This window comes from Silurus meridionalis, chromosome 9 (assembly GCF_014805685.1).
Source record: "Silurus meridionalis isolate SWU-2019-XX chromosome 9, ASM1480568v1, whole genome shotgun sequence".
Classification (NCBI taxonomy): domain Eukaryota; kingdom Metazoa; phylum Chordata; class Actinopteri; order Siluriformes; family Siluridae; genus Silurus; species Silurus meridionalis.
In genome coordinates, this window is record NC_060892.1 from 9565668 (window position 1) to 9588549 (window position 22882).

General features: G+C 36.1%; 1 protein-coding gene across 2 annotated transcripts in view; it reads right to left on the reverse strand.

Annotated features, from left to right (window-relative positions):
* Window positions 1–1911: 1911 nt before the first annotated feature.
* cers3a (ceramide synthase 3a) overlaps window positions 1912–22882 on the reverse strand; it is a 34442-nt gene continuing 13471 nt past the window's right edge. For both annotated transcript variants that reach the window (XM_046858000.1, XM_046857999.1), the window contains exons 4-11: window positions 20178–20296; window positions 17914–17971; window positions 15548–15598; window positions 12906–12998; window positions 11127–11255; window positions 10875–10981; window positions 10576–10729; window positions 1912–3017 (exon numbers count right to left, since the gene is read on the reverse strand). In XM_046858000.1, the coding sequence (XP_046713956.1) occupies window positions 2898–3017; window positions 10576–10729; window positions 10875–10981; window positions 11127–11255; window positions 12906–12998; window positions 15548–15598; window positions 17914–17971; window positions 20178–20296 (831 nt within the window). In that variant the 3' untranslated portion in view covers window positions 1912–2897. The remainder of the gene's footprint in view (window positions 3018–10575; window positions 10730–10874; window positions 10982–11126; window positions 11256–12905; window positions 12999–15547; window positions 15599–17913; window positions 17972–20177; window positions 20297–22882) is intronic.

Below are 22882 nucleotides of genomic sequence, written 5' to 3' on the forward strand. Positions count from 1 at the left end.
AATTTCCTTCACAGGTGTCCATCAGGGTCCACTATAGTGGCCTTGACATGTTTTTTCCTCATTACTTTCTTCTCATTTTCAAGTTTTGCCTGCTTATGTAGGACATTTCCAAATAATCTCTGATTAGGCCACACTTTGAAAACAAACACCCTAATGCTATCTATTGAAAAGAGCTTCTTACTCTAAATGAAGGGAGATTTTGAAGGAACCTTAATTTGCGAACAGATACAGAAGGTTGGAGTTTACAGTTATTGTGGTTAATTGCTCCCTCTAGAGGTCAACTTACACACTTCATGCTCTTTGTTTCCCTTTTATTCACAATGTAGATTCTTTTATCGAATAGGACTAACAAGTAGGACAGAGCACAATCCAATAATATAGCTGAGCAGTTGAGGTTTGCAGGTCTTGGTCAATACCTCAGCGGTGCTTTTGCCTGAAATTAAATTGATATGTACTCTTCCAACTGCTGTCACTGAACCATAAACCACTTTTACTCCCCCGATTATAAATCATATGCACTGAAACAATGATTGAGCAGCCATGTGACCCCTTTTTAAAAAAGTGTTACTGCATCATAACTATTATTTTGTCTTACTGTCTGTATAGAGTCTGTTCATATTTTCATGAGTTCCTTCCTAAATGTTTAAAACTAATACCACCTCCTCCTAATTTTCTTCTTCTTTCGGCTGCTCCCATTAGGGGTCGCCACAGCGGAACATCCATCTCCATACTACTTTGTCCTCTACATCGGCCTCTTTCAGACCAACTACCTGCATGTCTTCCCTTAGCACATCCATTAACCTCCTTTTTGGCCTTCCTCTTTCCTCCTTCCTGGTGGCTCCATCCTCAGCATTCTTCTGCCGATATACCCTGTGTCCCTCTTCTGCACATGTCCTAACCATCTCAGTCATGACTCTCTCACTTTGTCCTCAAACCTGGTTTTAATCCTGTCCATCCTCATAACTCCCAATGAAAATCTCAGCATCTTGAGCTCTGCTACGTCCAGCTCCACCTCCTGTCTTTAAGTCAATGCCACTGTCTCTGAGCCATACAACATCACAGGTCTCACCACAGTCGTATAAACTTTCCCTTTCACTCTTGCAGATACTCTTCTATCACAAATCACTCCTACCACTCTTCTCCACCCACTCCACCCTGCCTGCACTCTTTTCTTCACTTTTCTAACACACTTTCCATTACTTTGCACTGTTGACCCCAGGTACCTAAACTCCTTCACCTTCACCACCTCTTCTCCCTGCAACCGCACCGCACCACTCCACTGCCCTCCCTCTCAGTCATACATGTTTTACTCCTACTGACTTTTATTCCCCTTCTCTCCAGTGTGTACCTCCACCTCTCCAGGCTTTTCTCTACCAGCTCCCTACTCTCATCACAAATTACAATATCATCCACAAACATCATAGTCCATGGAGACTCCTGTCTGACCTCGTCCTCCAACCTGTCTCTCACCACTGCAAACAGAAAAGGGCTCAGAGCCGATCCTTGATGCAGTCCAACCTCTACCCTGAACCAGTCTGTTGTTTCTACTGCACACTTCACTGCTGTCATACTGTCCTCATAAATGTCCTGCACCACCCTTACATACTTTTTTGCCACACCTGACTTCCTCATACAGTACCATAAAACTAATACCACCTAATTTAATAAATTAACACATTAAACATTGACATTAGACATTCAACACTGGATCCAAACGGACATCAGTCGGACAGACATCAGTCGAGGTAAATAAAGTGAGGAAGGTTCTCAGGATAATAACAAAGTATTTATAGATTATACCCTTGAAAATACTTATGGCTTTTATGTCTTTTAAGCTTTTCGCTTTTACATGAATTGAGAAAGTTTGAAACAAGGTTAATCGCCAATTAATCAACAATTCCCAACCCTTTCTTTGATAAACAAAGCCTTTTTATTAAAAACGAAATACTTTATATTCAGAGTCAATGACTAAATATTTCATGTGAAAGCATGTATCAGAATATATTTAACTCAAACATAAAAAACACCTACTAGGACATTGTTTAATCTAAATAAAATTAGGACTGTTACTTCTACTTGTTCTTCATTTGCATGTATTTGTTCATGGCTCTTTCCTGCACACTGTCACTTCTTAGCAGTTCATTAAATAATTCTTCACACAAAGGCAGAGCCAAACATCAGGCAAGTAGGTGATGCATAGTTATAAGTTAGTTTTCCTTGTTATAAGCATTAGCCTTGTTTCTCCTCCATCAAGCTGAAAGTACAGTGATAGTTTGTGTAGTAAAGTACATTCAGTGTAATGTAGTGGGTCATTCAGTGTAGTGTATTTTTTCTTCCTAGAATGCAACTTATCAATATAAGGTCTTGACCTTACATCATGGGATTAGAGTTTTATTTTTTTCCTCAAGCATGGTAAAAACCAATAGTATGATTTCATCTCACTGATGAGAAACAGCAGAGCAGCCTCAACAGCATCCAGGTCACTGTGTAGCATTGGGTTCCAATGAACAATAAGGATCAAATTAGGCATGATGGAATTTTTTTTCCTTTAGGGATCTTTTTCTTCTTGCTTAGTTTGTGGTTCATGTAAAGAGTGTGGCCACAACAGAGGAGCCAAGGCAATCAGTCTTTATTGGCACTAAGGAAAAGGAAACAAGCACTTGTTTGGGTTCGTATTGTTGACAGATGCAAGTGTGTTTCTGGTCAGGTCTCTGGCACTTTCCTGGTGGTAATAAATCAAAAGTGTCTCTCATAGTCTGAAGCCAGTAGAAGCCGAACACCATAGGAGTCTGGGTCTTCAAAAAAATTTAAACTTAAAACAAACAAACAAAAAAACTTCATAAGGTCACTCTCAGTCATTAGCAACCTGAGAATCTGCAGGAGCGTCTAGTTGGTTATTAATGGTTGGCTCCACAGCCATTGGTGGCTTTTGGATGTCCATCGTGGTCCTCAGGCATGCTGTTCTCCTCTTCATCATCTTCCTCTTCTTCATTGTCACTTCTCTCATCTTTGGTTAACTATCAAGAGAAGAAGAAGAAATTCTGTTCCATTTTAACATTCGAAAGAAACATTTAAAGAAATGCTAATATTTTGTTTATGCATGATAACACATGGATTACCCTATATTACACAATTGCCTATTTTGATATACTGTGGAAATCTATTAATCAGATTTGGAGCATAAAGAGATTTTTTTTTCTTGTTGTTGCTACAATTTATATAAGAGCAGTTAGCTAGAACAAAATTTTGCTTGTATCACAAGTATACACGAGTGTTGACCTGCATTGTTCCGTTCATCAAGTTCAGCTAATTCCTAGTCAGGCTCAATGGTCTACCTGGAGCAGCTTAGGACACTCTACAAGTCCAAACTTAGCAGGCTATCTATGACTGATATAGAAGAAAACTCGTTTTTATTTGTTGTAATTGACTGTCAGTCCTCCGGTCATGATTTCATGGTCTTACTACAACTGAAGAAGAATAAATACACCTCAGTCAAGATTTTGTGGTCTACTGGCACCTGAAAGTGAAGTGACACTCCTCAAGACATGATTGTCAGACTAACTCAATCAACTAAAATGAAAGGTAACTAGGGTCAAGCTAAGTAGTACATCTTGATCTTGAGTCAGCAGTGCCCCTCCTGAGCCCTTAGAAAACTTAGTAGCCTTCCTATACCTGAAGTAGAAAAGACACTTTGGATCAAGACTAATTGGTCTACCTACACCTGAAGGATATTGGACACCCATCAGGTCAAGGCTAAATGGTCTTCTAACACCTGAAGGAGAAGGGACACCCATCAGGTCAAGGCTAAATGGTCTTCCAACATCTGAAGGAGAAGCAACACCCCTCGGTCAAAGCTAAACGGTCTTAATACACCTGAAGGAAAAGGGACACCCCTCAGTTCAAGGCTCACTGGTTTTCCAACACCCAAAGGAGAAGGGACACCCCTCAGGTCAAGACTAAGCAGTCCTCCTACACCTGAAGGGGAAGAGACATCTCTCAAGTTAAGGCTCTATGGCCTTTCAACACCTAAAGAAGCAGGGACATCCCTTAGGTCAAGGCTCAAAGGCCATCCTACACCCGAAGGAGAAGGAACACTCCTCAGTTCAAGGCGCTATCGTCTTACTATACCTGAAGAAGAAGAAACACCTCTCAGGTCAATGCTAAACGTCTTCCTACACCTGAAGGAGAAGAGACATCTCTCAAGTCAAGGCTTTATGGCCTTTTAACACCTAAAGGAGAAGGGACACCCCTCAGGTCAAGACTTAAAGGTCCTCCCACACCCAAAGGAAAAGGGACACTCATCAAGTCAAGACTCTATGGTCTAACTATACCTGAAGGAGAAGAAACACCTCTCAGGTCAATGCTAAATGGTCTTCCTACACTTAAAGCAAAAGGGGCACCACTCAGATGAAGTTTTTGTAGTCTTCCCACACATTAAGAAGTAGGGGCACTCCTCGGGTCAAGACTGAATGTTTTTTCTGCACTTAAAGGAGAATGGTCTCAGTGGTCTTATAAACACATATTTGAAGAACATTTGGACAAACTATGATGATGATGGGGCGATGGGGTTGTGGCTTAGGTTTTTTCTCTGCAGCATGATTAATTCCTCATTGCACTGGGTAGCACTTACATGTCCTGGCATGTTTACCTCTATGGTTTCAGACCAATTCACACCTCTAGACCCCAATGTCAAATAAATCATCAGTCTTATGAGATCACTTCATGCTGTGTCGCAAAGCACATCAGCTAGTCTGTAGAAATTGCTTGCATAAAGGACTGGATTGTGGTAGGAAGCATATATTTGCAGGAAGCTTTTTAGTGGGATCAATTTCCATTACAAGGTTTAAACTTTAGCCATGTACCTCGAGTGAAAAACTAAAGAAGCAGATGTCAGTCACGGAGCAAGCCTTGAGTCATCATTTACATTTTGGATGGGGTGGAAAATTGTTGTCAATGTTTTCTTATCCAAACCATTCCTATTCCCATCCATCATATTAAACCAACTTTAAGTATCAAAACAGCCTTGCGTAATTAACATAATTATCATTTATAAACCAGACTCGGAGAACAATCAGTAACTCCAACAAAACATGACTTTATACAGTTTGATGAATATTCAATCATACCTAATTTCCACATTGAGAGTAACAGACTTTTGGTGCATTTACAAGGTGAGGTCATCCAGTCTGGCAAACACTGCCCACTGTAATCCTTAAGGATCAAGCTCCTTGCCAGTAGAATCACACACACATTATGATTCACCCATTTTGTTGTAGATATAACAACAGGACAGGGAAATAAGCTGGCACTGTTTATTTTAATAGCATCTAGAGAAACAGAGGCAAAGCCAAAGATGGCAAAATGCAGACATGGGTAATATCAGAATGAGTGAACTGGATGAACTTCAGCATTAATACAAGGAACACATCCTTAAAGAATTGCGATTTAAAAAACAAATACACTACTGCATAAAACTGCATTTCCCTCCAATGAAATAGGAGACTCTAACCTGTTGCGGCATGGCAATACCCCTGTGCACAAAGTGGGCATGTTTGTATAGGTTGGACTGGATGTCCTTGAGTGGTCTGCTATAGAGCTCCGACCTAAACTCTAAACCCAGGACTTCTCACCTTGCATGAGTACCTGACTTGTGGCTAAACGAGCACAAATCTACACAAGAACAATCCAAAATCTAGTGAAACATCTTTCGAGAATAGGGATATATGTATACCAAGTGTGATACCAAGAGTTATTTGTGGAGTAAAATCCATTTCAAGCATAGAACTGAGGAGCTAAATATTCAAGAACTGCACAAAGACTCTGACAGCACTGGGGCTCACAACTTTTCAGTTACAAACACAGTCTTCAGCTTTAAAATACTGTCATTATTGGAGCATGCACTCAAAAATGTTAAATCATCTCATATGGACAAAAAATATATATAATCATTCACAGTAGTGTGTAGTTGTAGCTAATTGGCAAAATAAAGACTGTCAGTGTTCAGGACATTTTTTTAACCTAAAACCGGTCCATTTTTTCTGTTACAATTGCTTCCGACCGCAGTTTGCATGAACTGTTTTGCACTTAAGCATCTATCACTGAACAGTACACCTCAACAATGATAGAATATAATAAATGGACATTCAGTGCCACCCAGAGGAGAATTGCTCCCCTTTTGATTCTGGTTACTCCGAAGGTTTCTTCCTCATGCCATCTCAGTGAATATTTTCCTTGCATCGATCACCACTGGCTCACTCATTTGTAATAAACTTGAAATTATAAGGAAACAAATAGGCACTAGCATGCATTCTTTTATATAATTTTATAATCTTTTTATTTCTTTTAAGCTGCTTTTAGACAATGTTGAAAGCGCTATACAAATAAATATGAATTGAAGTGAATGTATTTACAATTACATCTAAAGTCTAAGTAAAATTTAATCTAAGAGAATTCAATGTAAATCCCTGACAACTATAACACTAAATAAATCTTCATCAATACACCAATAACATCGAATATGTGCCTATGATGTTTTTGTTACTGTTTTTCTTTAAAAACTGTCGACTCATTTTTAATTTTTTATAAAAGGTTAACTGAAGGCTACACTTACAGCAGGAATATTCGCAGAAAAATATAGAACTCAATTAGGCTTGATATGAGAATCATGTAACCATCAATCATGAGAAAGTGACCACAAGTTCACTAAATCTGCACACAATCAATCAAAACAGCCTTGAAGAAATAACTTGGCACACACTAGTCACTGTATTTGCAAGCACCTAGCCAGTCTGATCACCACACCCACACACACACACACACACACACACACACACACACACACACACACACACACACACACACACACACACAATAATGACTCATGACTCAGCGATTACATTGCAGAAAAAACAACAGAGCAGGAAATAAGCTGGTACTCTTCACCTTCAAGAGAAAGAAAGATACAGAGAGAGAGAAGGCCAAAGTAAGGCCCAGACTTGAGTCCGAATGTCATGTGTGTAGAAAAAATCTAATCTACCATCAAGAGTTGAAATTTTTTAGCACAATTCTGGAAGGTTTCTCCATAACTAACTAAAAAAAAGCAGAGATTTACACTAACAGAGCCAACATCAGTTTTTGGTAATTAAATGACAGTGAAAATCCTTGATCCTGATTGATTAGAGGGTATTACTTTATTAGTTATAACATCAGTTGTAAGTCAAATCAGAGTATTGAATGAATGTGCTTGTAGGGTGGATGCTCCACATAAGCTAAAACGAATAGTAAACCTTGTTACTGACAATTAAAAAATGGACAAACTTTAATACAGTCATGTTTTCTGCAACATTGCGTTTTCTGGTTTCTCAGTTACAAGACAATTTGATTTTGTTTTAACTTAAAAAAAATAAATGCTTTTAGGGAAGTAGTTGAGACGTTGGAGTTTTGTTTAGATGTTCATGAATGCAACCGTCATCTACTCAGTTGTATAAAACTAGATAATTGTGATAAGTGTTTAAGGGCGTGTACCAAATTGCCATAAATGCAATAGCTGCTATAATGAAATTCATAGCATGAACTTACATGCCTTGTGGGCATTCCACAACATTTCTATAAATGCATAAATTGTATGATGTTTTTTTGCATAGGTCTTTACTAAATCTGTTCAACAAAGATTTAATTCAAAGGTTTTGAACAACATTGTGGGTGTTTTAAAGCATAAATGGGGATGTACCCCTAAAGATTTCATTCAAGTTGTTGACATTTTTTTTAAAATAATAACTTGTGTTAAATAAAAAAATAATGCAAAACACATGCAGTTATCCTCATGCGCTCAGACTTTTAGACCCCATTTAAAAGTATATTTGCATTTATTTGAAGTGTTAAAGCTTCATGTAAATCACTGTAACTTCGCTTATCTTGCATGTGGGTTCCCCTTTTGAGTCTGGTTCCTCTCAAGGTTTCTTCCTCATAACATCTAAGGGAGTTTTTCCTTGCCACAGTCGCCACGGCTTGCTCATCAGGGATAAATACACACCATTCACCATCACTGCTGATTTGTGTAAAGCTGCTTTGAGACAATGTCTGTTGTGAAAAGCGCTGTACAAATAAACTTGACTTGACTTGACTTGATGTGCAATATGTAGCTTATTGATTACAGCATCTGTCATTACAAGGTTGCTTGAATGGTGGAACTAGTAATATATATTACACAATGCAATAAGTATTTAGATCCCCTGAAATGTATATATACATATGTATACATACTGTATATATATTCCCCTAATGAGTGTCAGGTTAAAGTGATAAATGCCATTTACTTGAAGGCTTTGCAGTTTTGCACACAAATGAACAGCCAGGCCTTATGTCTGCAGGTGCAGTTTGTAATCAAACTTATCATCTCTGATGTTTGTGAATGCACTATTAAACATACTGTAGAAATTGCAGTGGTAGTTTGAAGAAGTTGCAGTTCATAATTTTACTCTAAGAAACATCATCTGATGGCATTTAAAACTCTTGCAAAACATATATTCACTTCTATGCCTGAGGGTGATGCGTGTCATAATGTTAACAGAGGACTACAGAGTGACAAATCATGCTATTTATTTCAAACGTTATCTAGATTCCGACTAATGCTACTCAGGTGATTAACTTCAATTCTAAACTTTTGAGTTGAAAGCTTTATTCTTCATCTATATATTCAGTATATGTATTTTTTACTCCACTATATTTGAATTGACAATGACCGTTACTAATTACAATTTGCACGGCAGATAAAGCTGGCTTATTTATTCTGCAGAAGATGTGACTTTTACTTTGATTTTATTTGTCTATTGAAAAGTAATGGTTCTTCTACTTTGTGACATAATATTGTACATTTTTTTGAGGAATTGCTTTACTACTTTGTCTTTTTAATTGACCGACTTGGTAAATGCAGTACAAACTGATTTGTATTTTAGGAAATAAAACCTCACATCAACATTTTTTTTGCTTGTCACTAACATGTTTTTTGGTGTCGAGGACTAGTGCATCTTTAAACTTTCGATTAATATGAGTGATGTACTCAAGTACTGTTGAAATCAGATACTGTCTGACTTTAACTCAAGTCATATTGGAATTGGTTACTTTTAATTTGTAATGGAGTATGTGTTGAAGTGAGGTATCTATACTTTTACTCAAGTATGATTTTCAGGTACCGTATTTTCTGGACTATAAGGGGCTACTTTTTTCCCACGCTTTGAACCCCGCTGCTTAAACAACGAAGCGGCTAATTTATGGAATTTTCTGTTTTTTTTTCCTGGTTTCACAAGATTCAAAGCCAAAAAACTGAGACCCATAACATTAGACCAATTGAATTGCGGAACAGGTTTAGGTGAACCAATGAAACTCTTTATATTAAATCAGACTCGCTCCCACTGAATCGGGCCGCACCACATCATAAATATGGATGAGGTTCCTCTGACGTTTGACCTGCTGCTCACTCACTAACTCCAGTTGCAAGAGAAATCATATAAGCACAGACAGGTTTTCAAAACTCGTGCTTTTTTATTTTTCTTGGCAACAGCGTTAAGGGTTAGTCAAAGAAACTTAGAAATGAGCATCAGAAAATAATAAGGACATATTCCTCGGTCTTGCACACATGCAGTAATACCGGAAAAAATGCGGCGGCAGGCTATTCCCAAAATTCCGCTCTGCTCTTAAATGAGCCACAACATATTTCACCCGTTACACCCTATAACAGACACTGTCTTTCGTTAAAACCTGTGTAAAGTTCAGTAGTTTAAGTGTAGGAGGCTTATACACAGGTGCGGCTTATTTATGTTCAAAATAAAAATCTTTGTAAAATTCAGTGGGTGCGGCTTATATATGTGTGTGCGCTTTATAGTCCGGAACTTACGGTACTCTTGACACCTGAGAAATTCACTAATTGCGACTAATTCGATTCTTTGAGATCACATGAGACTATTGTACGAAAGCCTAACTGAGTTTTACTACATTTATTGCATGATCTTTATTTACTAAATGCAAGACATATGTAGTAATTAAGCATGCATCTGATCTGCATTAAACTTATGCATTAGTGTAAGTCTTGCTTAAGTCCTGAAAAAAAGTCTTGTAAAGTCTTGTATAAGTCTTAAGTAAGTCTGTCCCTGTGTTTGTTTTGATGATGTCAAAGCAGCAATAATCTAGTCAGGCTTACTAAAACATTTTTATGAGGTAGGTTTGTTCACGGATGCTAGATTTGTTTGCTACAAATTGTAAACACATCTAGCATCAGTGAACACACCTACCTCATAAAATATTTTTAAATATTTTATTAATTAATTTATGTTAAAGTACATACATAAGCATAATTATCGTATCTTCTTATTGTGCTTGTGTTTGTACTTTAACATAAATTGAAGGTGAGCATATGATTTAATCAGACAGATTGCATAATGCAATTATTTAAAAATAAATAAATAATAATATTGTTGTTGAGCACTACATTCAGAGTAAAGGTAGTAACTGTACAGATTTAATTTTTCAAACAAGACACTTTTGCTTAGTAATTTTGGTAATTGGATAATAGCTACTTACACTTCCGAAGAGAAATTTCTTAACCATGCGGAGGATCAGGTAGGCCCAGAATACATGCAGCATCAACAAGATAACCAGCATAGCATTGAAGAAGTAATAACCGAAGAAAACAGGGTAGAAGTCAGGTGGATAGACCCACGTGCAGTGGATGATCCTGAAACAAAGACAACTGAGATGTTTCTGTACTTGTAAACTGCGGTTATAATGCAACGTTTATTAACATGACTGGAATGTGCTGACCAAACAGCATTCTCATAACCTTAAAACATGCATATATACACATGCACACATCAACTTACCAAAATGGAAAGATAACAAGTCTTGTCACCATGAACACAGCAGCAAAGAGAACAAAAATGCCATTGCAGGTTCTTTCCCATTTGGCATAGTTAAATATCTTAGCAGACTGAACAAGAAAAAAATAAATTTGATCAAAACCAGTATTTAGCTTCACACTCAATATATTTAATATATTCAAGTCACAATAAGTAAACGGACATTATTCATTGTTTGTGAATTCACAATTTACATTCTATATAGCAATCACTTACCTCTAAAAACACATCAGAAGCATCATGCACAAGCATCACCAACGTCCCCACTCGAATATAGTTTCCACACCAGGAAAATGCCAACAGTGTCAGTGTGGCTAAATGGTGAATGATCTGCTCATTGAAATCCTGCAAATATAATGTTTTTAAATTTAATGAACATGAGATCAATGGTCTTCAAAAACCCTTTAGATGGTCAACATTTTCTACTAAATATACTTTTTCTACTAAATATACTATATACTATCTAAGTATATTATAATATACAAAAAAAAAATTCTGACTTGAAATGTGTTATAATAATAGAGTAAAGCCAGGTTATACCCAAATGTGAAGAAAAAGACAGCTGCCTCTGGAGATTTTACGTACACTGTATTGCAGGAGCATTGCGGATATTTTGTCATGTGATTGCAAGCTGAAATAATCAGTCTTATGTCTGTTTCAGTATGAAACATAACTATTCAACAGCCGGATCAAATGCCTGACATGTTCTCTGTGAGGAATTCTCATTTGGTTTTAGAGATTTAGGTAGTCTAGCCTTATATGAAGTAAATAAAAAGTAAAAAAATCAAATAAAGCTCTTTTAATATGTTTTGAAGAAATGTTTTATTGTTGCATAAAAGCTAATGTGTCGAAATAGTTTCTTTTTCTTCTTTTTGTCAATTTTACCACAGCCAAAGATGGATAGGTTTGTTAAGTCTTTATATCCAAATAAATCTTTTTTTAAAACACATTTTATGTACCTCAAATGATGTCATTAAGCTATGACATAATTGTGAAAGTAAATAGCAGTTATAGTCCATATTTGTATTCCATATTCAAAATTTCAATCCAAATGATATTATAATGCTCTTCTTTTTAAAACATAGCCTGCATGCATTTTTTATTTTGGTCAAACAATTAAACAAAACAAAACAGAGGCCTAGCATGGCTGTCTTCATGTTACAGATTGAGCAGTAATATAAAATTTATGTTCATGAATCACATGACTAATCAATCCATGTCATATTCTATAATATGTATTGTGAAATAAAGACAAAATGTTTAGAAATGAGTTTTTTTAGAGGGACAGCCCATGTAGGATGTTTTGGTGACAAGTTGAGGGAGGCAAGATTGAGATGGTTTGGACATGTGCAGAGGAGGGACATGAGTTATATTGGTAGAAGAATGCTGAGGATGGAGCCACCAGGAAGGAGGAAAAGAGGGAGACCAAGGAGGAGGTTTATGAGGCAGATGTAGAGGACAGGGTGGTATGGAGATGGATGATCCGCTGTGGCGACCCCTAATGGGAGCAGCCGAAAGAAGAAGAAGAAGAAGAAGAATGAAGATGTAAATACAAAATGTATTAATATTTGTAATTGAAATTGTAGCACTGGTGAACACTGAAGAAGCCTGTAATGCCTGATTTTGCTGAACTGAACTTGAAGACATGTTCAGAGTAGTATTAAATGCTTGAGAATTGATGCTGTAAAGTTCTGCTAGAGTCAGAAGGGACCGCTATTGTTCATCAACACAACAGTGTAATCACAATTACATTTGTTTTGGATTGTTGTTCATTTTTGCACATCACTGTAACAGTAGTGGTGTATAATGACATATATATGTATATTTGTAATAATTAGTGATAAAGTTATATATAATTATAGTATAATTGACTATATGTACATAATTATATGTATCGTTATAGTGACCTTTTCCGGGTGGTTGATCATTTTTGTATAGCTACTGAAAGAGGGGAACTGTAAGAAGAATCATGGGCATTCACATTTTTAAGCTCACTTTTCGTTTCACATCGAATGTGATGCTGAAAAGAAGAGACCAGTAGAAGCTCATCTCCAGGATGTAGTACCAGTACTGAGACTCCATCATGGACTATGAGGAAGAAAACATGGTCAAAAATCATTCATTAATTCTTTAAGTAAAATGTAGTATCTGAATGTATCACAATACAACTGAAATAAACTGAATATTAGTACAACAATCTTTCTTTCGGCTTTTCCCGTTAGGGGTCGCAACAGCGGACCATCTGCATGTTTGATTTGGCACATGTTTTTACGCTGGATGCTCTTGCTAACGCAACCTTCCCCATTTATCTGGGCTTGGGACCGGCACTAAGGCTTGTGCAACCCTAATGGCTGGGGTTGGTTCCCTGACCGGGGATTGAACCCGGGCCGCAGCGGTGAGAGTGCCGCATCCTAACCATTAAACCACCAGGGAACCTGAATATTAGTACAACAATAATAAGTCAAATGCAAATGTAATTTTTCCACATTAAAAAAACATATTCTACATACCCATATAAGTACAGCATAAAATAGAATAAAAATAGGTATAAAAATAACTGAACTGAAGGTCATAAGCAAAAAGACATTAGGAACATGCCCACCGAGTTTCATTGTAATACGCCTCTGGTAACGTTGTCTAAAAGGTGCTCACAAATAATTGGCAGATGGCGACCATGTTTTTTTAGATACAAAAATATCCTCATGAAATCTTATGACACATTGGGCAGAGACACTGCGTAGCAAGTATCAAGTCGATCGGATGAATGTTTGCATAGTTATAGCCGTTATTTTATATTTTTTGTTTAGCGCCACCAAGTTTGGTGAAGATATCTCATTCCGTTTATTAGAACGGTTGCGTAGTTGTAGCAGTTTTAAATTGTTTACTTGTTTAGCGCCACCAAGTGGCAAAGCTATGCAAATTATTATCTTTGACCAAAGATTGAGCACATAGACACACATACCAAGTTTGGTGAAAATATCTTATTCCCTGGCCCTGCCTAATTCGAACGTTTTGCAGAGCCTTTGCGATGTTGAGTTGAAGGTTTTTTTTGATATTATCAATTCCTGTCTAATGAACATTGCTGCACTGGTTTCATTCCGATGGCGTGAAAAACCTCTTTCGCAAAAGTATGTTTTTAACATAACTCAATTTTAAGGACTTTTCTTTGTTTTGACCCAAGGATTCCAAGCATCTGAAAGTTTTGAGCCTACAATAAATCTTGTACAAGCTATGGCCAAAAATGTGTGAAATTACGTTTTTTGAACTGTAGCGCCCCCTTTGGCCATCTTGGTTGATACTTTTTTAACCTCTTCCTAAATTAAGTTTCAACTTTTTAGGCCTTACAGTTTAGCCTGCATGGTCAGTTTTAGGGCACTTTATTAAAATTATATTATTATATTATTATTATTATAATGATAATACAAATCTCTAAAAAAGAATGAAATAGAATATAATTGAAGTGTAATATACTAGAATTATAAAATAAAAATATAAATGTAATAATAGGTAGAAGTAAAAAGTAATTAAAGTGTGTTCAACACAAGCTATTAAAGATCTTTTTTAAAATTGATAGTCTAACATCACAGTGGTCTTATGTGGTATTAACGTGGTCAATATTAATGACATTAGTGTGCTGCATATAGTTTCAAGTTAATAAAACAATCCTATTCTTCTCTCATAAAAATGAGTACACCCGTCACATTTCAGCAACCATTTTATTATATCTTATAATATGGTCTGAGCACTGACAAGTGAACCTTACACTTCTGCAACCTCTAAAACAATACTAGCAGCACTCATGCATCTGTTTTTTCCAAGCCAGTTTCTGCACCTGACCCCCAGCATGAGGACTCAACTTCTTTGATGGACCCTTGCAAGGCCTGTTTTGAGTGGAACCTGTCTTTGAAAACCTCTGTACGACCCTGGCCACTGTACTGTAACTCAGTTTTAGGGTGTTACTGAATTTCTTATAGCCTTCGCTATCTTTGAGGGGAGCAACAATTTTAATTCTCAAATCTCAGAGAGTTCTTTGCCATGAGGTTGAACATCCAGTGGTCAGTATGAGAGAATTGTTCTCAAAAGCACCACATTTTAACTGCTCTAATACAAGATACACAAATTTGTATGGTCTTGTCAAGCAGACACAAACATGACCATGATAAATACCGCATGTGGCTTTGCATGATTACCGTAAATAATGAACAGCTGTTATCACTTAGGGTGTACTCACTTTTTTTAAGACAGCTAATTTGACAATAATGGCTGTATGTTCATTTTAGAGGACAGTAATTATATGCTGCTATACAAGCTGCACATTGACTAAAATATATATACAAGTTTAATTTCTATAGTATTGTCCCTTGAGAACATATAATAAAATGGGGTGTACTCATTTTTGTGAGATACTCTAAATGTGTTTTGTGATGTATTTTATATTTCTTAGAAGAAATTCATCATGGAGTTTATTTATGAGGAGGTTGTAAATTGAAGTATCTAAAACGTTTCTGCCGTGTGTGTTTGTTCTTATTTGTGCCAGTGAACAGAGCAAGCCATATTTATTTCGTGGGTGGAGTGAACGTTAAAGCCACAGATTCCCTCAGAAAACACTTCGAAGTAAAAAAAATAAAAAAGCCCACCTGTTTTGGATAAGCGTCCCATACTTCTCGTAAATTGTAAAACCAGGGTTTCTACAAAGGAGAAGTAAAAACAAAAGTATTAAAAAGTCATTAGCCACAGTGTTGTGAGAAACAGGTCTTAAGAGTTTGCAACCTATGACAATGATGTGATCAAATGTCTGCCCTACCCCATAATGCATTGTTCATAGCTAAAAGCACTGATTACCTGAAGCCCTTTTCAGACCACTGTAACCATGGTAACAATGACAGAACTTTTCTTTTGTTTGTCTTTTTACTTGAAATGAAATTTTATCATCACTTTGTCCTAGATTCACACAGTGTTAATATCCCGGTCTCTTATTAGCTAAAATATATAACCCATAATGTTCTGTAAGTATGCATTGGTTTTAACAGCTAGAAATGACTGCAAGTTACACATTTGCAGCAGAAGGTTTATACATTTTATGCACTATGCAACTACAAGGTGCATAAAAGGTAATGTCATTTTTCATTGAGAAAATAGCGTAATATTATGATATTATAACATTATGACAGGTGAAGTGATTAACACTGATTATTGAACCTGCTGGGAAAATGGGCAATCGTAAGGATTTGAGCGATTGTAATGGCTAGGCGACTGGGTCAGAGCATCTGTTCCCGGTCTGCAGTGGTCAGTATCTATTAAAAGTGCTCCAAGGAAGGAACAGTGGTGAACCGGCGAAACAGGGTCATGGGCGGCCAAGGCTCACTTATGAAATATGGGGAGCGAAGGCAGACTTGTGTTATCCGATACAACAGACGAGCTCCTGTAGCCCAAACTGCTGAAGAAGTTAATGCTCTATGGGTCAGGAGTGTTTTGGTAGGAAAACAGTCATGCTGTATACACTGATCAGGCATACAGCATGACATTAAGAATGCAAGCATAGACAGTGCTAACAATAGGCATTCATTTTAAAACGAACTATAAAAACATACAGTAAATTGAGCATTGTCATTTGTGTTCGATCTGAATGATGAAACACATTCAACTTTCCTGTACGATTACAGTAGTGGAAAAGCCAGCCAGTCCAGAAATGTCACCCAGCTCACTCTGCAACCGTCTACTGCATGCCAAGAACAAACCACTGTACTCCTTGTACAGTTTTTGCTCGACTTGCATTTCTTTTCCTGTTTATTCTTTCTTTCCATTGCACTTCTTTTGCTTGTTCTAAAATTAAGGCTGTGTTTTTGTTGTTTTGTTCAGGTTTTTTTTTTGCTATAATGCCGTAAACATAAGCCAGCAGTGAAAGATTTTCACTGCATTTACACCCATGTATAGGAAAAGCGAACTGATCTCAACCGGCATCCGGTTGAGACCAAAGGTATACATTAGTTGTGTGTTAGGGTTAAATAAATCAGCTTTTTTTCTTCCATGTAGGTGCAAAATGACATATTTAAACCATAGATGATAGATGCATTTGTTTAAATACAGCCTTACAGCACAGTGAAATTCTTTCTTCACAAATCCCTGTTAGAAAGCTGGTGTCATAGTGCAAGTCAGCCAGCATACAGTGCCCCTGGAGCACAGAGGGTTAAGGTCCTCGTTCAAGGGCCCAACAGGGGCAGCTTGTCAGTGCTAGGGCTTGTATATTTGTGAGTATGCACATTCATAAGCGGAATTGTGTAACACCTCTAACTGAGACCTATCCAGATCTGGCGTGGTTAATTTAGATTAACTATCAAAACCAGAATACACAAACTATGTTGACATTGCTGCCATTTCTGTGTTTGGGTTTTCCCTATTGTTTTCTTACATAGAAGTCGAGCGCAAAGCAAAGCATAAAACACTGTTTAGTTTTAGGCCGCAACCATTTTTGATTTGAATGCTATTGCGGTACATTCCTGAGGCCTGAATCATAAATGTTCTATAATGTAGTAAACAGGATATCACACTAAACTCTATATATCCTGTTTCAACAATGACCATCTTTTTATTTTCACAAAAGCCAGCTTTCAATACCGGTGCGTTTGCAGGTGAGTCATTGTTCAGCGGAAATACTCTATTTTTGTTTTTGTGTAGACATCTATTCTATTCACTGAATAAGAACAACTTAAGAGCATCAGTGTTCATGCTACAGGTTCTTATGCCTCTCCCCTCACTGAACCACAGTGCTTTTGCTTTAGTCACTCAGAAAAAGAAAAGAGCGAACCTGCTAAACAGCTCTATTGTAATCAAATTAGGTCTCTATTCATGATGTCTATTCAACATTACATGAAGCTGTTATAAATACAGCCTATAATGCATGTTTTATTACAATAAAGTTCTTAAATTATTATTTTTTTTTTTTTTACACCATTACCTCATTATTGACTTGACATTATGGTTATAATGAGAACTAGATACTTACATCGTACACTGCTATAATGCCACCAATTAAGGCTCCTAGGTAAAAGACAAATCTCCAGCTGTAGGAAACAATACAGAAAGTCAGTGTTTAGGGGGTTGGGCTCAAAGTTGTGCATTTAATATAGATAGAATTAAAGTGTTCAAAACCAAATTCACAAATTTATCAACTGAAATCACAGGCTTAAATTTAAGATATGGGGGAATTGCCTCTCATTCAAAAGATGCAAGTTAACTGTACTTCAGGGACAGAGAATTTGTTTCATTAATGCCCTTTGTGTTATCACTCTCCGATTTAATAGTTAAGCTTTGCTGTTTTCAGTAATAAGACACCATAACAGCAGGGGGTATAACCTGGATTATAAGTCTTTTCACTCAAGTTGTTTGCTACCGAAGAATCTTAAAGAAAAAACGCACCAGTAAAAAATCCACAAGCTGCTACTAGAGTGTTTCCATGATGAGAATGCCATGTAGCCCTTATAAAGCTTCACTTTTTTAAACAATTTTGCAGTGTTGAATTACAAAAGTGCTGAATCCTAAATTTTAATATTTAAGCTATTAAACAATTGACTTTGTCTTTTTTAAATATTGCAAACTTCAAAAACCTTCTTTCATGTATACATTTTGAAATTATTTTTAATCCCAGCTTTTCTTTGTGGTCTCAAACTTTTAGACCAGACTGTATACAGGTAGACTTATGAAGGAGATGCGTTCCGATGACCCCATCATGACTTGGCCTAGCCTACCCAAAAGCCTTTTAGAATGGTGATCAGTATGGGGTAGTATACTGTAATTTGTTAAATTATTACATTATTTATAATTTATATATGTATGTATATGTATTAGTATATATGTATGTGGTAGCAGTTTGCAAGTGGAGGTCGGAGCGTACGCTGTTATATTTGCCTGTGTGCCAAGCTTAATATATTCTGACAATTTTTTATATTGCTTATGTCATTGTTAGAAGTCAAACCATCATAACTCGGGAACCATTTGTATTTAAAAATATTTTCTTAGTGGGACATAAAAGGCCTACAAGTCATGGAACCCCATCACAGACCTCTGCCTTTTGTTTAAACCAAATTGAACAAATTGTTCAAATATCACAAAGTGTTTCAGGTTATTTGCTTATGCTCTGACTCCACTTGCCACGCAATCTCTCTCTGCTCATTGTTATTGACATTTACATGGATTTGGTTATAGTGAATTAAAAGTTTTTCCCCTGTTGCTGCAGTCAGAGTAACTGTTTATTTCAAGTTTGCTGGATTGCATTATGTTGATGTTTAAAAAAATCGAAATAAGCAGAACATCTGGATTGGTATGTTCTTTGCATCCTGCCGTTTGTTTGTTTTTTCAGTCAGACGTAGCTGTCCTTAGATGGTGAAATATCATTTGATTCTATGTTCTAAACTACAGGATTTCCTGTGCTGAAATTTATCTTGAGATTTATCTTACCTTTTTTTTTTGTGTCTCAAACCAGTTGTTCAGTCTGATTACATCAAAGAAAGTGAAGAGGAGGAATGTAATATGAATTTCACTTAAGAGTTAAATAATGCTTATGAACTAAAATTAATTATTTATTTGTTTTATCATTAATTTATTTAAAATTCATGTATAAATGACAATAATGAATTTCCCGCACCCATGCAGCAGCCGTCTTTTCATGTTTAATAATGTTTTTTTTTTAAATATATAATACCTTGTTGAACATGGAAAGAGTGTTGCATGGGTGGGACAAATTCCTTATTGTCATTTATATGCAAAATAAAAGAAAAATTAACAGTGAAAATCTAAAAACAAAATTTTGATGTCATATTTAAGTTATCTTAGTCAAAATTGTTTCAACTTTTACTACAGAGCCTAATCAATATAACAATGATGTATTTTTAATCACCTGAGGTATAAGTGATTTAAGCCTCGTCATCTATTTACTAAACTTATCACGAGATTCATTTAGTTATAAGAGAATTGTTCATGTTCTGTAGTAGCTGCTTTATTTCTGTAAAGCTGCTTTGAGACAATGTCCATTGTGAAAGTGCTAAAAACATAAACTTAAACTTGAACATTGTAGACATTTTGAGCTTGTGTCTGATCACAAACTGAATTGATTTAGCACCGATATGTGGTTATTAACACAATTGCTAATGATAGGGCATGGTATCCACTGTGTGAAGAAATCCCAATGCTTTACACATTTTTAGACCAAACTGTCATTTCAGGCTGTTTGCCAGAAGCAACACAAATAACACTAGACTGTCTTGGACTTACCTGGCCTCTCTGAACTTTTTCAGGACCCCTGGACGTTCCTGGTTGCGTCTCCTCCTGAACCAACGCTCCACCTTGCGACTGGAGATGCTACATTTTTTTGACAGGCCTAGAACATCTGCCTGGAACACAAAATAAGATTAAGCTCTTAGTATGGAAACACACTCAATATATATAATTAATAATGTAATGTGTAATATGTTACAAATACAATATAAGTATGTGAGCAACCAGACCATCAAATCCATATGTTGTCCCAAACTTGAAAGCACACAATTTTATTGATTGTCTTTGTGTGCTTTAGCATTCACATTTCCTACACTGACTTCAACTTCACTGAACACCTATTGATGAAATGGAATGCAGACTGCAAGCAGACTGTGTGCACCTGAGATATGGGTTATAAGAGATTATGGGTGTGTTTAAGTAAGAAGTAGATGCACAGTCAGCCGTAATAATGTCATGGAATTTAAAGCTTGCTCACAATGTTTAAAATCAGTGCTTTAGATCAAACCTGATAGTTCCATTGTGTCACTTAATGAAGATGCGAACAGAGACAAAAGATAAAATCCAAAGACACAAACGGTAATAATCCTAAGCATGAAGCAAAACTCAAAGTCAAGAAGTGTAACAGATGTCAGATGGTTAACAAACAAACGAATCTAGGCTGTAATCATAAACTTGGATCACAAACAGGTCAGAAACAATAATGTAATCAGAGTCAAAAATCTTGGTGAAGTCAGGTGTACAAAGACAATACCTGAGCAATTTGTTTTTCCTTTAAGAAACCAGAGTCTCATTATGTCTGTTCCAGTGTGTGAACAGGGAGACTGCAAGGAGTGTACAGTGTGTATGTGTGTGTGTCTTTGTATTGGTATTCATTGTCTGTGGTGGCCATATTTGAAAGCCTCATTGTTTTCTGAAAATTGGAGTTGCTGTCTCGCTCTGATCTGACACTTTGATTTTGATCAAAGTGGAGTTGTTTGAGTTGTGGAGTCCACAAATTTGACACGACAATTACAATCTGATTCTTATAATTGTTTTTATTTATTTAAAATTAAATTAAACCAAAGGTTTGCAGGAGTTTAAAATATTTTAAACAAATATGTAATACTCAGGATTCTCTACTATTATCACGTCCCTATTTAACTGTGAGCAAATTAGTAACACTGACCATGTTACTGTAACTACTGTACTCTAGAGAAATTATCACCTTGACTAATCTCTTTTATTGAAGCATGTTTTCAATCCTCCAATGGATTTGATATAAAACAAATAGGTTTTAGCACAAACATATGGAGTCCATTGCAGTATAAGTCTACATTATATTAATGCAATAAGGGGATATACCAAATAGTAAGAAACTCTTGTAATGCTGTCAGTGACATATTTGTTATTAAAAATTGTTAAAATTATTTTTATTAGTAATTTTATTGCTACAATAAGCTGACTATTAAGCACCAGAAGGGGCAAAATAACCCACATCCTTTACTTATGTAGAAGTACAGATACATATGTTTTAAAAGACCTCACATCATAATAATATTAGGTCTGTCAATCGTTTGAAATATTTAATGTCTTCAACTGTCATGAGTTAACTCGCGATTAACTCGCACGTTTTTATCTGTTCTAAATCTAAATTATATTGATACTTTTCACATTTTTTTAATACTTTAATCAACATGGGCATTGACAAATATGCTTTATGCAAATGTATGTTTTTTATTAGTGAAACCATACTCAACATAGAGCATGAAAACTAAATATTCTTGTAAAGGTATTAAAGAATTAAGGTGTTTTAAAATGAGTAAATCAAGCTGATACTCAAATCAGGACACCAAACAGTACCTTTGCTAGGTCTCCACACGGACGGTTAATGATGTGATACCGGATACCTTTTCTATTTTCATAGAGATGAAATCTTCAGAGAATATTTGTTTTGTGAATTGCTTAAAAGTAGACATATCAAGCTTTCTGCTTGTATATGTATTATGTCTGTGGGGCAAGTATTCACTGAGAGTCAGGTTGTGTTATTTATATGTATGTGAAGAGAGATGACAGAGACCCTGTCTGTTCTCTTAATTTTACAAAAGCACAGCTTTTTATGTTATTATGTGTGTATACAACACACAATAAAGTAAACCCTTTTCAGATTCAAATGATGTATTGCTCTTATCTGTACGAACAAAAAACACAGAGTAATTTAGGTTCGTTTTGGTGTTATGAGGAAAAAATGCCACAAAATGCATCGGCCCATTTGTCGAACCCAGAGGGTTCATTTCTAGATGTGCGTATGATGGCGGCTTTTTCTGCTTGATTGGGGACTTTTTTTATTTGAGTAAAAATAGAACGTCGTGAATAAACATATGTTTCTTGCAGGTTTTAATTTCTCTTTTATATATATATATATATATATATATATATATATATATATATATATATATATATATATATATATATATATATATATATATATATATATATATATATATATATATATATATATATATATATATATATATATATATATACAGGAGTGCAGAATTATTAGGCAATGAGTATTTTGACCACATCATCCTCGTTATGCATGTTGTCTTACTCCAAGCTGTATAGGCTGGAAAGCCTACTACCAATTAAGCATATTAGGTGATGTGCATCTCTGTAATGAGAAGGGTGTGGTCTAATGACATCAACACCCTATATCAGGT